This window comes from Tympanuchus pallidicinctus, unplaced genomic scaffold (assembly GCF_026119805.1).
Source record: "Tympanuchus pallidicinctus isolate F22 unplaced genomic scaffold, pur_lepc_1.0 scaffold30, whole genome shotgun sequence".
In the NCBI taxonomy this organism is placed as follows: domain Eukaryota; kingdom Metazoa; phylum Chordata; class Aves; order Galliformes; family Phasianidae; genus Tympanuchus; species Tympanuchus pallidicinctus.
In genome coordinates this window covers 5,752,836-5,765,480 of record NW_026294748.1, presented here as the reverse complement: position 1 = coordinate 5,765,480, position 12,645 = coordinate 5,752,836, and the positions used below count along the sequence as shown (strand labels likewise).

Genomic DNA, 12,645 nt, shown 5'->3' with positions numbered 1-12,645 from the left:
CGATGAAGCAGAGGGAGAATAAGCGACTTTCTGCCATAATTATTGTTTGTGTTGATTTTTCTGAGCGGAAATAATTGTAAATATGTGTACTGCCTTTTTTTTTTTTTATATAAATGCAACATTCATATGCAGGCTGTTCTTGAGAATAATTTGTTTCAATTCTAAAGGTAAGCGCGTGGAATACACAACAAAAGGTGCTGGGGGGAAGAGGAGGAGGAGATGCCAAGAAGAACAGAAGGAGCAGAGCACCAGTTGGGCAGGGAATGTTTCTTGCACATCCATCCCCACAAGGAAGGCACTGAAGCCTCACACACTTCTATCCCTACACAAAGGCCTAAGAAAAGTTGTTCCATGCCCAAAGAACCGTTGCTGCCACAACATCCTTAGACCCCCAAAAATGCAAAAAAAATGCATTTATTCCTCAGATAGGAGGAAGGAATGCAATTTCTGGGGTAAACCAGGTGCTCCGGAGGACAGCCACCAGCACAGTGCTCACAACAGCCAGGTTCTGCTTTTTGCCTGGTTTTAACCCAACCCAACCCAGAACCACTTTAGAAGAGAAGTGTGAACCCTGTCAGTATTCACATCCCTGAAAACTCTCCTTCACACACACCCTTGGCAGCAGCATGGGGATGTGCCTTCACTGCTGTGACTTCTCTGCCTGATCCTCATCAAGAAGGGCCTCAAATGTTTTTAAACACAAGGTTTCACAGTTCTGTTTTTTAAAACATTTTACTTTTCTTTTTCTGGGCTCTTTTTCTATGGGGCCCACTGCAGAGCCAATGGAATGCTTGGGTAAAACCCCAGTCCAAGGGATGACAAGCACATTCTGCCCTGCTGAGTTAATTAGCAGGTAATGAGAGATGCTTGTCAATAAGCCCAGCTGCTGCTGAACCCCCTCCCGGGCTGAGCACCGCAACTGCAGGACACAAGCTTTCCATCATGACATGCTCACTTAGGACGTGACGTGTTCCCTCTGCACCTCGAGCTGCCTCTTGGCCAGAACTCACTCAACAAACAGCCAAAATCACCCAAACCACCAAAATCAGGGTTTTGTTTTTTTTCCCCAGGGGAAATTTTTTCCCACCTGGTTTACTGGTAAAGGATTCCCTGCTCGGAGCTGAGAGCAGGCAGTGTTCAGCTGCGAGTCAAAACAAAGGGAAAAAGCACCTGGGGGCAGAGCTGCTCCAGCTCCATCACTGTGAGATGCAGCACACGGTCCCACACCATACAGACACCTATAAATTACTCGGCCCCCGGCTGCCAGCTCAGCCCCAGCTCGATATTGCCTGCAGTAATTATTTGGATCAAATGCAGTTTATCTGCTTCATATTTGCGTTTCTGTGCTCTCCGGTAACTTATAAATGTCATTGCAGTGTTTATTTGTTATAATGAAACTTAATGACGTTTGAAACCGATGGTGGTGGCTGTGGGCTGCAGGTTTGAAGCAAATCTCTTCATCTCAGGAGCAGGAGGCCCAGAGATAACATTAAATTATTCTATAGGGTAGGAAGATGCACGCAGGCAGACATTCATTGGCTGCGTTACTCATCAGAGATGACTTGTGCTGAGCCGCAGGCTGGCAGTGCTGGCACACACCGGGACTGAGAGTCCCTGTCCTGGGGGCCACGTGGTCACCCCATGCACCCCTCTGCCTCTCCTTCGGTATGAATAACCCTGCCAGCATGCAGGGAGGGAACAGAAGGGGCTGCTGCAAAGCAATGCTGGGCAAGGGGAGAAAGCAGCTCCGGAGGCTGCATGGGGAGAGCAGATGTGGCACCTTCTCCATCACACCACTGACCCCAAAGGCCCTTCTCTTGCTCCAGATCCAGGACAAACTTCCCTTGTTTCTGCCCCAGGCGCTGCTCCTTGTCCTCCTGCCTTCCGAGGCCATGAATAATTCCCTCCCTTTGTTTCTGTGGCTGCACGTATTTATAGACTCTGGTCGTGTCTCCCCTTGAGCTTCCTCCAGATGATATAAATTCACCTCCTCTTGCTCCCTGCGCCCTTCCTTCCCACTACCTGTACCTTTCCCTGCTCACTGCCTGGCTGCAGCCTGCTGCATGTCCAAGTAAAACGCCTGTGGCAACACAGGGAACATCTTTCCCTCAGCTCCCTGGCTGCTGTCAGACCCAGCACTGCGTCAGCATTAACCCCTGCAGCACAGCCCAGCTTCAAAGTGCTTGGATTAAGAAAAACTTCCCATCGGGGAGCACAGAGGGCCGATGGTTCCATTGCATGCAGCGCTCAGAGCTGCAGCACATCATGATTTCCTTACTTGGGAGGGAGGGATCTTTCCAGCGGGACTCCTCCTGCACTGCCCTGACCCTCTGTGCCTCCTGAAGGTGTGCCAAAACAGCCCTGGGACCATAGCATCATCAAATCAGTAAGGTTGGAAAAGACCTCTAAGATCATCAGAACTCCCAAATGACACATCAGGAGCTTCACCCACCCCACGTGTCTTTAGAGAAAGACTGCAGCAAAGGAGACCTTTGAAGGGACAGCAGGTTGTTTGACCGCTGCCAGTATCTGAACCCTGCCAGCGTCCCAGGCCCCAACACAGAGAGGTCACTTAGCAACACCTGTCAGTGCATTATTTACCCACCAATAATGGAATGAAAAAGAGCCCAGGCAACTTATTTGATTAACCTCATTTGACCACTTGGATTAAAACCAGAACACTGCAGATGAGTTACCTGATGACAACTGACAAGTGAAATTAGCCCTCCCCACCTGCCCTGCTGATAAGGATACCACCATGATGGCTCAGCCCCATCTCTGAGCTGCACAGGAGCACTCTGTGTCGTGTTCCCAGCTGGGATCACATCGTGCACCTGCAACTCCTCGTAGCACCCAGACTCCTTTGGGATCTGACCTTGCTCGAAGTGCTGTGACATCAATTAATGAGGAGGAGCTGATGGTGCAGGGCCACCTGCAATGACCTTGCCTGCCAACCCTCACAGAGGGAGTGGTGCTGGGGTAGCACTGCATCTCCCAAGCAGCTCTCGGAACAAACAAGTTGACAAATGAGGCTGCTTCGTAATGAAGCTGAAGCCAAAGTCAATACTCAGCCCTTCTATCAGGGCACAGATCAACGGCGGTCTCAAGGGCGAGCGACCTTGGGGGGGTGGGACAGCTGTCACTTGAGGAAGGGATGGCAGGGAAAGGAGAGGAAGCAGCCCTGGAGCAGAGAGAAGGGCAACGTGCAGAAAGTGGAAGAAATACAGGAGAGGAGAAATGCAGAAGGCAGGGGAAAGCCTTTCTGGTAAGCTCTTTCAGCAATTAAATCAGGTGATTACGATCATGGTGATCCTATTCCCCACTGATGCTGATGTAAATCCGGAGCTGGATCCTCCTGGCAAAGCCCTATTTCAGGCATTTTCCCTGCAGACAATTTTCTCCCCACCGCAGCTGGCTGAACACCAAAATGGGGAAGGGACAAGTTGCTTAGGAGCTACAAGATATGGTTTAGTGCTTGTGGTACTAATAGGAATGGGAGGGTGGTTGGACTAGATGATCTTGCAGGTCGTTTCCAACCTTGTGATTCTGTGATTCTCTGCCTGTTTTCAAGTACTGGGGGAGGTTTAAAATTGCAGCATCATGTTAGGTACAGTCAGGGTGATCTGCTGTAGGAAGGACAGGGAGGGAAATGGTGGCACAAGGGAGGGGTGGGAGGAAAGCACTCAGGAGCAGCAAGGGATGGATATGCCACAGAAATAAACCAGGTGTCCTCCACAGTGTGGCATTCACTGCTGGATGGAGCCTTCTGGACCACCACAGCCTCATAGAAAAGAGTCATTAAGGTCGAAAAAGTCCTCTGAGATCCCCAACCCCAGCCCATTGTGTTTACATCCCTCAGTGCCACATCCCCGTGGCTCTGGGACACCCCCAGGGGTGGTGTCTGTCCCCTCCCCATGCAGCTGTGCAGTGCAGCACCACTCTTTGGAGAAGACACTTTCCCACTATCCAGCTCCAGGAACTTCCACGGGCAGCTCCTGCTCTTCCTGGAGAGCTAAACTGAACGCAGGTCCGAGCTGATGGCGACAAAGAGCTGGCAGATTTATCTCCAGGTCAGCCTAAATATTTCATTTAGCTTCTTGAGAAGTCAATTCCTTTCTCCCTTTCTTCCTTCCTTTATTTTAAATCTCCAAATGCATACCATCTCTCATGAATATTGATGAGGATCATTAGTCACCGAACATTTCACTTCCCTTCCCTTTCCCCTGTCTATATAAAACCTTCATCTTTGTTAAAGGGGGAAAAAAAAGCCCATTGCAAGTTCTATCTCTGGATGTATTTTCAGATGAGAGCCATTAATACATTTATAGATTGGGTAAATACCAATGGGAGCAAATAGGGGGCACAGAAGGATACGCACACACAGCCCCAACGCTGACACTGCTCAGGTCTGTGACTGGAGCCCCTCTCTGTACACGATCCCACTAACAGCCCTGGTGCTGCTGCCTCCTGCCTGGGTTTCCCCCAGGCCCCCTCCACACCCCACCTTCTCTGTAGGTTTTCTGACCACATCTCTTCCTTCTGTGTCCATCAGTCTCAGCCCAAAGGCTGCTGAGGGACTTTATTTACTGAATACAGATGGCAGGCTTTGGCCAAACACCACACGTCGCTCAGGGGGAGACAGAACAGGACTTGCCACATTCAGCTTGATGCCTTCCAACAATATTTTGCTATTTCCTTACGATGAGAAAGGATTTGCAGAAGGATTTAGAAGAAAAGCCAACCCAAACAAAGGAGGGTATTTCACTGCAGCACCTTTCACTCAATGCCAAGCTGCAAAATGGGAACAGGATCATTTTGTATTGGGCTGAAACCCAGTTTGTTGTTAGAACTGTGAAATACAGCACTCTTTCACTACTCCAGAAAGAAAGGTTTGCGCTGCAGAGCAGAGGTGATGCTCTGTGACCTAACCCAGGGAACCCAGTGGGCAATGCAGCTTCTGCACCTTGACTTTGGATTTCTTCACAGCATGCCAAAGCAGCAGACCTGTGCTGCAACACCAGAGTGTTCCATCTCCTCGGCACCCACACTCAGCTCCCATCCCACAGCCCAGCTTGGGCACGGAGCTCCCAGCAAGCTCCTGTCCCTGGGTGCACCGAGATTTACTTCTGCTGTTGTCGCCTGGCTGTCAATCAATGTAGAGCACATCTCTCTGAGTGGGACTTAAAAGGCTGCAACTGAAATTTAACTGAAATTATTCTAAGCTGTGGTGACATGGTGATGATTTGCTGCTCCAGTCTGTGAATCTCAGTCCCAAATGAGCCTGCACGTGTGTGCCATAGGTCCAGGGCAGGGATGGGCACCTGCCACACGCAACATCAAGGACTCCCAAGAGAGGTAAAGAAGTCTCCTCCAGGCCCCAGGATACACTGACACCCTCCTATCCCCAAAGCACCACACCATGAGAGCTTACAGGAGGATTCACAGCATCATCAGCACTTGGCTTAACAGCAGAGCCAGGCTGCATGTCCAGGTTCGGCTCTGGTGGACACCATGTCAGCACTGTGACCCATTTTGCTGATGAAATCCAGCTGTCAGCCACCTCTGCAGCAGAGTCCCTGCAGACACCGAGGAAGGAAAGCTGAATAATAGCCCTGGGCTGCAGCAGCAGCTCTGCAGGGAGGGGAGAACCATCAACAAATCCATGAGCTCAAAGGCAAACTCTGCAGGTAGCCTGGAGGCAGCACGGAGATGAGAAGCTGCAGTCACTACCTTCAGACAGCAGCTCATATCGCCTTTAGTTCCCCACTGCCCCCTGATGCTGGAAAAATAAACCACTGCAGACCCAGCAAAGCCATCAACAAAGAGACTTCACAGGGAGGATGAAGCACGTAGACTTATCTCTGCCCTTTTCCATATGAATCTTACAGGATTCTTCCCAGCACTTTGCTACGCGTTCCTTAGATGCTCGTCCCACTTCAAGCATTGCAAAGGACATAAAGAGCTGCGCAAGGACAGTGGGATTCAAACAGCCAGGACGCTCTGCACCCACCCTGAGATATCAGTCTGTGCTTATTGACATCACAGCCCTGCAGCATCCATAGAAGACCAAAGGGATGCACGTGGTGCTCATGCCCCGCAGGCTCCTTAGGAGCAGCAGCAGCTCCTGAAGAGCACAAGCACTTGGGAAGTGAGGAAGTAGTCTCAGTTTAATGCTGTAGGGAAGCACTAGTCAAAAAATTCAACAGATAAAATTACATCCTCAGACCATTAACTGCTACACCACCACCGTTTCCATAGAACCACAGGCTGCGTTGGATGAGGCTCTGGGCAATCTGATTGCATGCCCAATTTAGTGACGGGCAACCCTGCCTGCAGCAGCAGGGCTGGAACCAGGTGATCGTTGAGGCCCCTTCCAACTCAAACCTTTCTACAGTTGTATCATCTCACCAGCTTGGTACCAGCAATATAACCAGCAATAATGCAGCAGTAATGGAGCTGCTCAGCTTCACTACAAGCACAGCAGACCATCTCAGCAGCAAGGACGAAACCCAGCCTGCCTCCCCACAGGCAGGGAGAAACCCGAAGGCAGGAGCTTCCCACCACCTGAACGTGGGCACTCGGATCCCTCCCTTCTGACACGGAGCAGTGATGTGTTTGCTGCTTTTCCTGGGATTTGAGTTTCATCCTCACCCCGCTGAGCTAACAGACACAGAAGAAGTGTCAATGAGACCTCTGTTGATCACACTGCATCTCTAACAACCACTCCAGTGCCTGCTCCATCTACTCTCCTCTCCTGTCTCAAGAGCCTCTGTAGATGAAGAACAAAAGGCCCGATGTGGCTTACATGGGAAGATGCCTGCCCTAATCAATTGTGACTGTGTCTTTGTGGGCAGACACGAGTGACAGGGCTCGGGTAAGGCAAGCCTTGCTATCACAGAGCTGCCAAACCCTGGAGCACACAGTACTTTATTGGTGATGACAGCAGAGTCAGCAGTGCAAAACTTGCACAGGATCCTGCAGTGTGCTTTGGAAAGCAGCTGCAGTTGATCCCAGTGGGTTACTTTCCAGGGGGCTCTTAGCAAAACACAGTGGGATGCCCCAATCCCAAGCCGATGCCAAGTGTCCTGCACCTTGTCCAAACCTTGTTGGGTGAGGAATGAGAAGATGCTGGCACCCTCAAGTTGCTTCTCCTGGGATAAGAGGGTTGGCTCTGATTTGTCCTTGGGACTGAAGAGAATTCACACTCAGTCTTTGCTGCTAAGTCACCCTCAGGATCTCACCTCATAAATCCAAGCAATTCTGAGGCAGAAGCAGCCTTACTGGGTTGCTGCTGGGTGGCACAAATACGTCACCGCATCTCAGTGCCACTCTAATAGGACGTTTTCCTGGCAGGAAGCATTCACTGAACCCACTTTGAACTACTGCAGGCAGCAGAAGTGGTGTTCAAGCAGAGACATTTGGAGCAGAACACAGCCAGCTCCTCTGAACAAGCCATTTGTCCCCACACAGCAGGGACTCCAGCCCAGAGCCCCAGCTGGTTGCTCTCCAGGCAGCAATATGGAGCCTGACAGCAATGAGCTTTGAATCAGACAATCCCTGGAAGGATGCTCAGCCTGTGGGAGGGAAAGCACAGAACTCTCTGATGGAGGAGAGCACAGTGCTATTGATCTGTGCCCAACTGACAGCAAAGCTTCCAGCCTCAGTAGATCCAAGGCTTTCATATTTAGGACACATTTTAAAGCCCAAAGCCCATTTCGGGTTTAAATCCTTGCCTCCCATTTCCAGCTTCTCGGTGCTGGATTCCCCCACCTCCTGCCCCAGCACAGAGCTGCTGCAGCCTTCCTTCTTGCAAGAGCTGCAGATTCCCTCTGAGAAGCTATTAAGGAGCAGTCGAACAGAGCAACCTTTCATTGACAAGTCACTCGGCCCTTTAAATGATCTCCAAACAGTGTTTGCTTTTTATTGCTTTCTGCCGTTTAACAGGCTTGATTTCAAGTTACTCTGGCTTATGATAAACTCCAGATCTATGATGCTTCTATTCTCTCCCTCTTTGGTCTCACTCACTCGTTCCCTTCTTTATGTTTTTATTAAAAAAAGATCCAGGAAAACAGATAGCAGATTAAAAGGGAAACAAATTGAAATGGGTCAAATGTATCTTGCTTAGATGACAGCCACCCCATTAGATACTTTTAAACAGGACAAATGCTCTGTTCAGCAGCACAAGTGGGCTTTTACATTTATTCTAAATTACCAACCAAATGATTGCAGCCTCAAATGGAAGCAGTGGCTAATTGCACTAATATCTCACTAATTCCAGCACCAAGGAATGGAGGAAAACTAACGATTTTCACCATTTTACCAATTACTCAATTGAGACCAAGGTACATTATGCAAACCCTGGGTTGAGCTTCCTCTCCATTTTGTGATCTATGACAAGGACTGGAATTCCAATTATTAATAATGGAGGAGCTATAATTATTCTAAGGATGGGTACGAGATAATTATAAGCCATAAAAACAGCTTTCATATGCATACATGACTCCCTCCCTGCGCCTGGGCAGAACCGAAACCTATCTGCAGACTGGAGATAGGGAAGTTGAGGACCAAAAACCCCCTCCAAGACACTGCTCCATGCAGCAGGAGGCAGCTGTACGGTGGGATAAGCTGTCACAGTGGAGGGGAATACACAGAGGGACCCCAGAGCCACCAGTGCCTCCAAAAAGGGACCTCCAGCAGTTGGTGGTTGCTGGGAGCAGGTGGTGAAGGCACAGAATGACACTGAGTGCTCCATCGTTCCTGTTAGTAGCTTTATGAATGACAGGCAAAAAGTGCCATAATTGCTGCAGCGACGCCTGCTAATGACTCATGTTAAATATGGTGAGAAGTCAAAGGAAGGAGGGATGAAGGAAAACAGCAGGAGAGGTGAAATCCTGCCCTTGGCAACCCCAGTGGAGAGTGGTGGATGGGCAGGAAGGGGTCCTGCAGCACAGCCCCTACATCTGAGCTCAGAGACTGCCAGCTTTGGGAAGCCAACTGAACGGGAGGGGAAGAGGGAACAGAAAACCAGTCCCAGTTCTCAAGCTGGCCAGAGTTGCTTGTTGTTGGGACTACAGCAGTGCAACCTTTATGCTCACCTGCATTCCACCTGGGAAACGCAGGGCAGCCCAGCACAGCAGGACCTCTGCCTTATGGCCATGAGCTTTGGGATCCCCAGGGTGCAGCCCTGCTGACCCACCACCATGGCTGGGGTGGAATCCAGCCCCATGTGCCTGCTCCTGCCAGTATCTGTTTCTGAATGCTAACAGTCAGCAGCAACTGATTGAGTGGGTTATTAGCAGAATGAAGACAGATGGTGGAGGATTAACTCTAAAGTATCTCTATTGCAAGGCCATCACTGCAGCTCACAGACAGCTCTACCTCTGTCTGCAACTGTCACCAGCTCCATTTTGACACACAGCTCAGCAAACAGCACTCCTAGCATGCCAACAAGGTACATGTCCATCACAGCAAAGGGACAGGCATGTGGCAGCCACAGCAGGGCATCCCCTTCCTCTGCGTGCCCCAAATCACACCCAAACCTTGCCTGCTTTCCTGTTGCATGCTTCAGAGAGCTGTTACACACATTCTCCAGACCAGATTTTCAGGATACATGTTGATACATGGTTGTATGAAGAGCTGATACCTGGAGGTGTTTCACAGATGTGGTGCTTAGAGACGTGCGTTAGCAATAGGCTTGGCTGTGCTAAGTTAACAGTTGGACTCTATGACCTCATGACCTGTCTTCTCCAGCCTAAGCGATTCTATGCTACAAGTTAACTAACAGTAACACTAACAGAGGTGAGTTCTTGGACATTTGTTTTTGCTTCTTACCAGGGTCAGCTGCAGTAGGGCTTGGTGCAGCTGACACCAGCTCAAAGTTCTCTTGTGCTTCTCTACCTCTGAAGCCCACTCTGTAGATGTCTCCATTAAGTGACAGGAAGGTAATGCTGCACTGTAATTACCCATTTCCACTACCACGAAGACCCCATACCTCATAATTACCCGATTGCCCCACTGCCTACTTCTGCTTTCAACTCCTCCAGCTACACTGCTATTACAAATAGGGCTGTTCATTACGATCACAATACAATAAAGGAAAAAAAGCTCTAATTTGACAAAGACACGAAGGGGAAGCTGTCCTACTCCTTACCCCTCCTAGAGAATGGCTCAGAAGTTGCTTGCAGGGGCTGCCCTGGGACAGCCGCACACCGAAACCCCCTTGGCTCCCATCACTGCTCAGCCCACACCATACAGCCTGGATTGCAGGAGGCTTCATGTCTGCACCTGTCATTCAGAGCCATCTTGAGTGAAAACAAGTCCAGGGCGGTCTTTGTAGCCATGGAAATCCCCTGTGTTCTTTTTGGAAGATTGTACCTTTAAACGTCACAGCCCTGCAGTCTGCAGGGGCCAGAAACTCATTGCTTTGTTCCCTTCCCCACACAAAGGCTTCATTTTGTGCCTTTCATCTGGCTTTGTTCTCTGCCTAAAAGCCAAAGGGTTTGCTCTGCAATGTCCCTGCCAGGCTGGAGCAGTGCCACAGGGTGCACTGAGATGCCCTCAAGTGGCACCTACAAGCATCCCTGGGAAGCTTGAAGGACCCAAAACCATCAAGGGATTGCACCTTCCCATTGCACCCAAGGGGCAGTGCCACCCAGTTAAAAAAATATTCTAATCAATGTTTAAAAAGCACAGGATAATTAACAAACATGAGGTGAAAACTTGCGAAGCGCTTTCCCCATGTTATCATCTCAGTCTCAGGGCTCCTGGGGAACCAAGGGAACCTTTGATCTCATAGCTGGTATTCAAGCCATGAGCTTGTCTCCACTGGAGCTTCGTCCCCTGCAAGCTAATGCACCCTTTGCTCTCGTGCAGACAAGGCTTCCTGCAGCCAGCTGCTGGCTGCTCCCTGCCCTGCTCTGAGGAACAAATGCACAGCAGGGCATGTCAGCACTCCTCCGTCCAAGCCATTTCCTATCTACCTCCAAAACAAGGGCTGAAAGCAGCTTGGCCCTGCTCAGGTTGAGCAAAACCCCAACGCATCACCACGATGCACCTTCCCCTGGAAGGGGCCTCCCCCAAACCCCACATTCAGCAGAGATGGGGCTGCTTCAAAGAAAGCAGCCAAGCAACAGTGCTGCCAGCAGCAGGGATGCCAATCCTTCCAAGCATAAATGGTTTTTGTTTAGTTATTATGCTTCATAATTATTTATGGTGTTTCTATGGATTAATCAATGCTCATAAAGCACCTGGGGGATGACCAGAATTTAAAACAGGTAAATTTTTTAGAGACATCTCTGCCTCAGTGCAGGGGTTTGACAAGAAAAACAGTGATGCTTTTGAGAGGGCACAGCAGCCCTGACCCCAGGTGAGAGATTTGCCCAAGCAAACTCCATCAGCTTTTGAACACAGCAAGGCTAAGCCCAACTCTCAGTTGCTTCTCAGTGTCACTAATTAGAAGGGCATTCATTTGCCAAGGTTGCCCACACAAGCTCTAGGACGTCGCAGTTCAAGGGCATTAGGGTGATGATAGCCTGAGCACCTCTCCAGTAGGGCCAGATGTATCCAGTTGAAGGGCAGAATGAAAACCAGAATACAGGGACTGGGTGCTGAAAGAGCCTCCTGTGAGACAAATCCACAGGAGAAGACAGTGGGTGGGGGATGAATAGAGGTATCAGACTCCTGCTCTCCTTTTACTGCTCCTCTCCTATCTTTGCCCATTAAGATGCTTCAGAAAACAAAAGGGAACAAGGATTTTCTCCTTGGGACAAGCAAGAACCTGTTCCTAGCAACAGTGAACCTCCGTGATGAGACCACTAAGGAGGAAGGATGAAGAGAAGGTGGGAAAGCCGCTCACCTTCAGTCATCCTGCGGTACTTCTCCTTGTACATGAACCCCAGCACTAGGCAGCATCCTCTTCCTGGGAGCCCCAGTTCTGCAAGAGAAGAGAGAGGGGCGTTAGAAGGCTGGGGACAGGAGCGAGTGCGTGGGGAGCAGTGCAGCAACTGGGATGCAGTCCTCAAAAGGGAAGATTAGCCAAGGCTTGAGGGCTGGAAACACACAGGTGGCCCTACAAGCAGAGAAGTGCTCCATACTGAGGATGCCTACACCTTTGATGCCTTGATTCCTTAATGGGGCTTTCTGGTAACCAAGAGAGAAAGAACTGAGTGTGGCTCTTCCAGAAGCAGGCTGTGTGTTTGCCTAGGCGCATCTTGGCGGCGGACAGCTTCCATTCTTCAAACAAATTGTGTCACAGAGGGGGAAATCAAGGTAGTGCGTCCCCACTGCCGCCCCGGCGCACTCCTCGGGGGCTGCCGTGCTCTGCAGGGCCTCGCTGATCAAAGCCCCTTTGATGTTTGCTTAATGCAGCCTCCATAGAGCCCCGCTCAGCCAGGATGGAGCGTGTGGGATCGGCACGGGAGGGGGAGGCGGTGGGGCAGCGGGATGGGAGTGATGAGGCGGTGCTGCGCAGAGCTGTGCAGGGGTTTCAGGTCCCTGGAGATGAACTGCAGGTCTGGGCTGTGTCTGTCAGAGCAGGAAAGTCGCCTAGTGCTGCAGGACGTGCAGGAAGACAGCTTGATGCATACGGCTCTGTATGGAGGTGTGCGGCTCCTCCCCAGTGCTGATGGGGCACCCAGGCAGGAGCGT

At 50.4% G+C, this 12,645-nt stretch overlaps 1 protein-coding gene across 4 annotated transcripts in view; it reads right to left on the bottom strand.

Annotated features, from left to right (window-relative positions):
* KIRREL3 (kirre like nephrin family adhesion molecule 3) overlaps positions 1–12,645 on the bottom strand; it is a 235,047-nt gene that overhangs the window by 55,094 nt on the left and 167,308 nt on the right. For 3 of the 4 annotated variants that reach the window (XM_052697088.1, XM_052697090.1, XM_052697089.1), the window contains exon 2: positions 11,855–11,932. The exons of the other annotated variant lie outside the window; for it this stretch is intronic. In XM_052697088.1, coding sequence (XP_052553048.1) covers positions 11,855–11,932 — 78 coding nt within the window. The remainder of the gene's footprint in view (positions 1–11,854; positions 11,933–12,645) is intronic. 4 annotated transcript variants of the gene reach the window in all.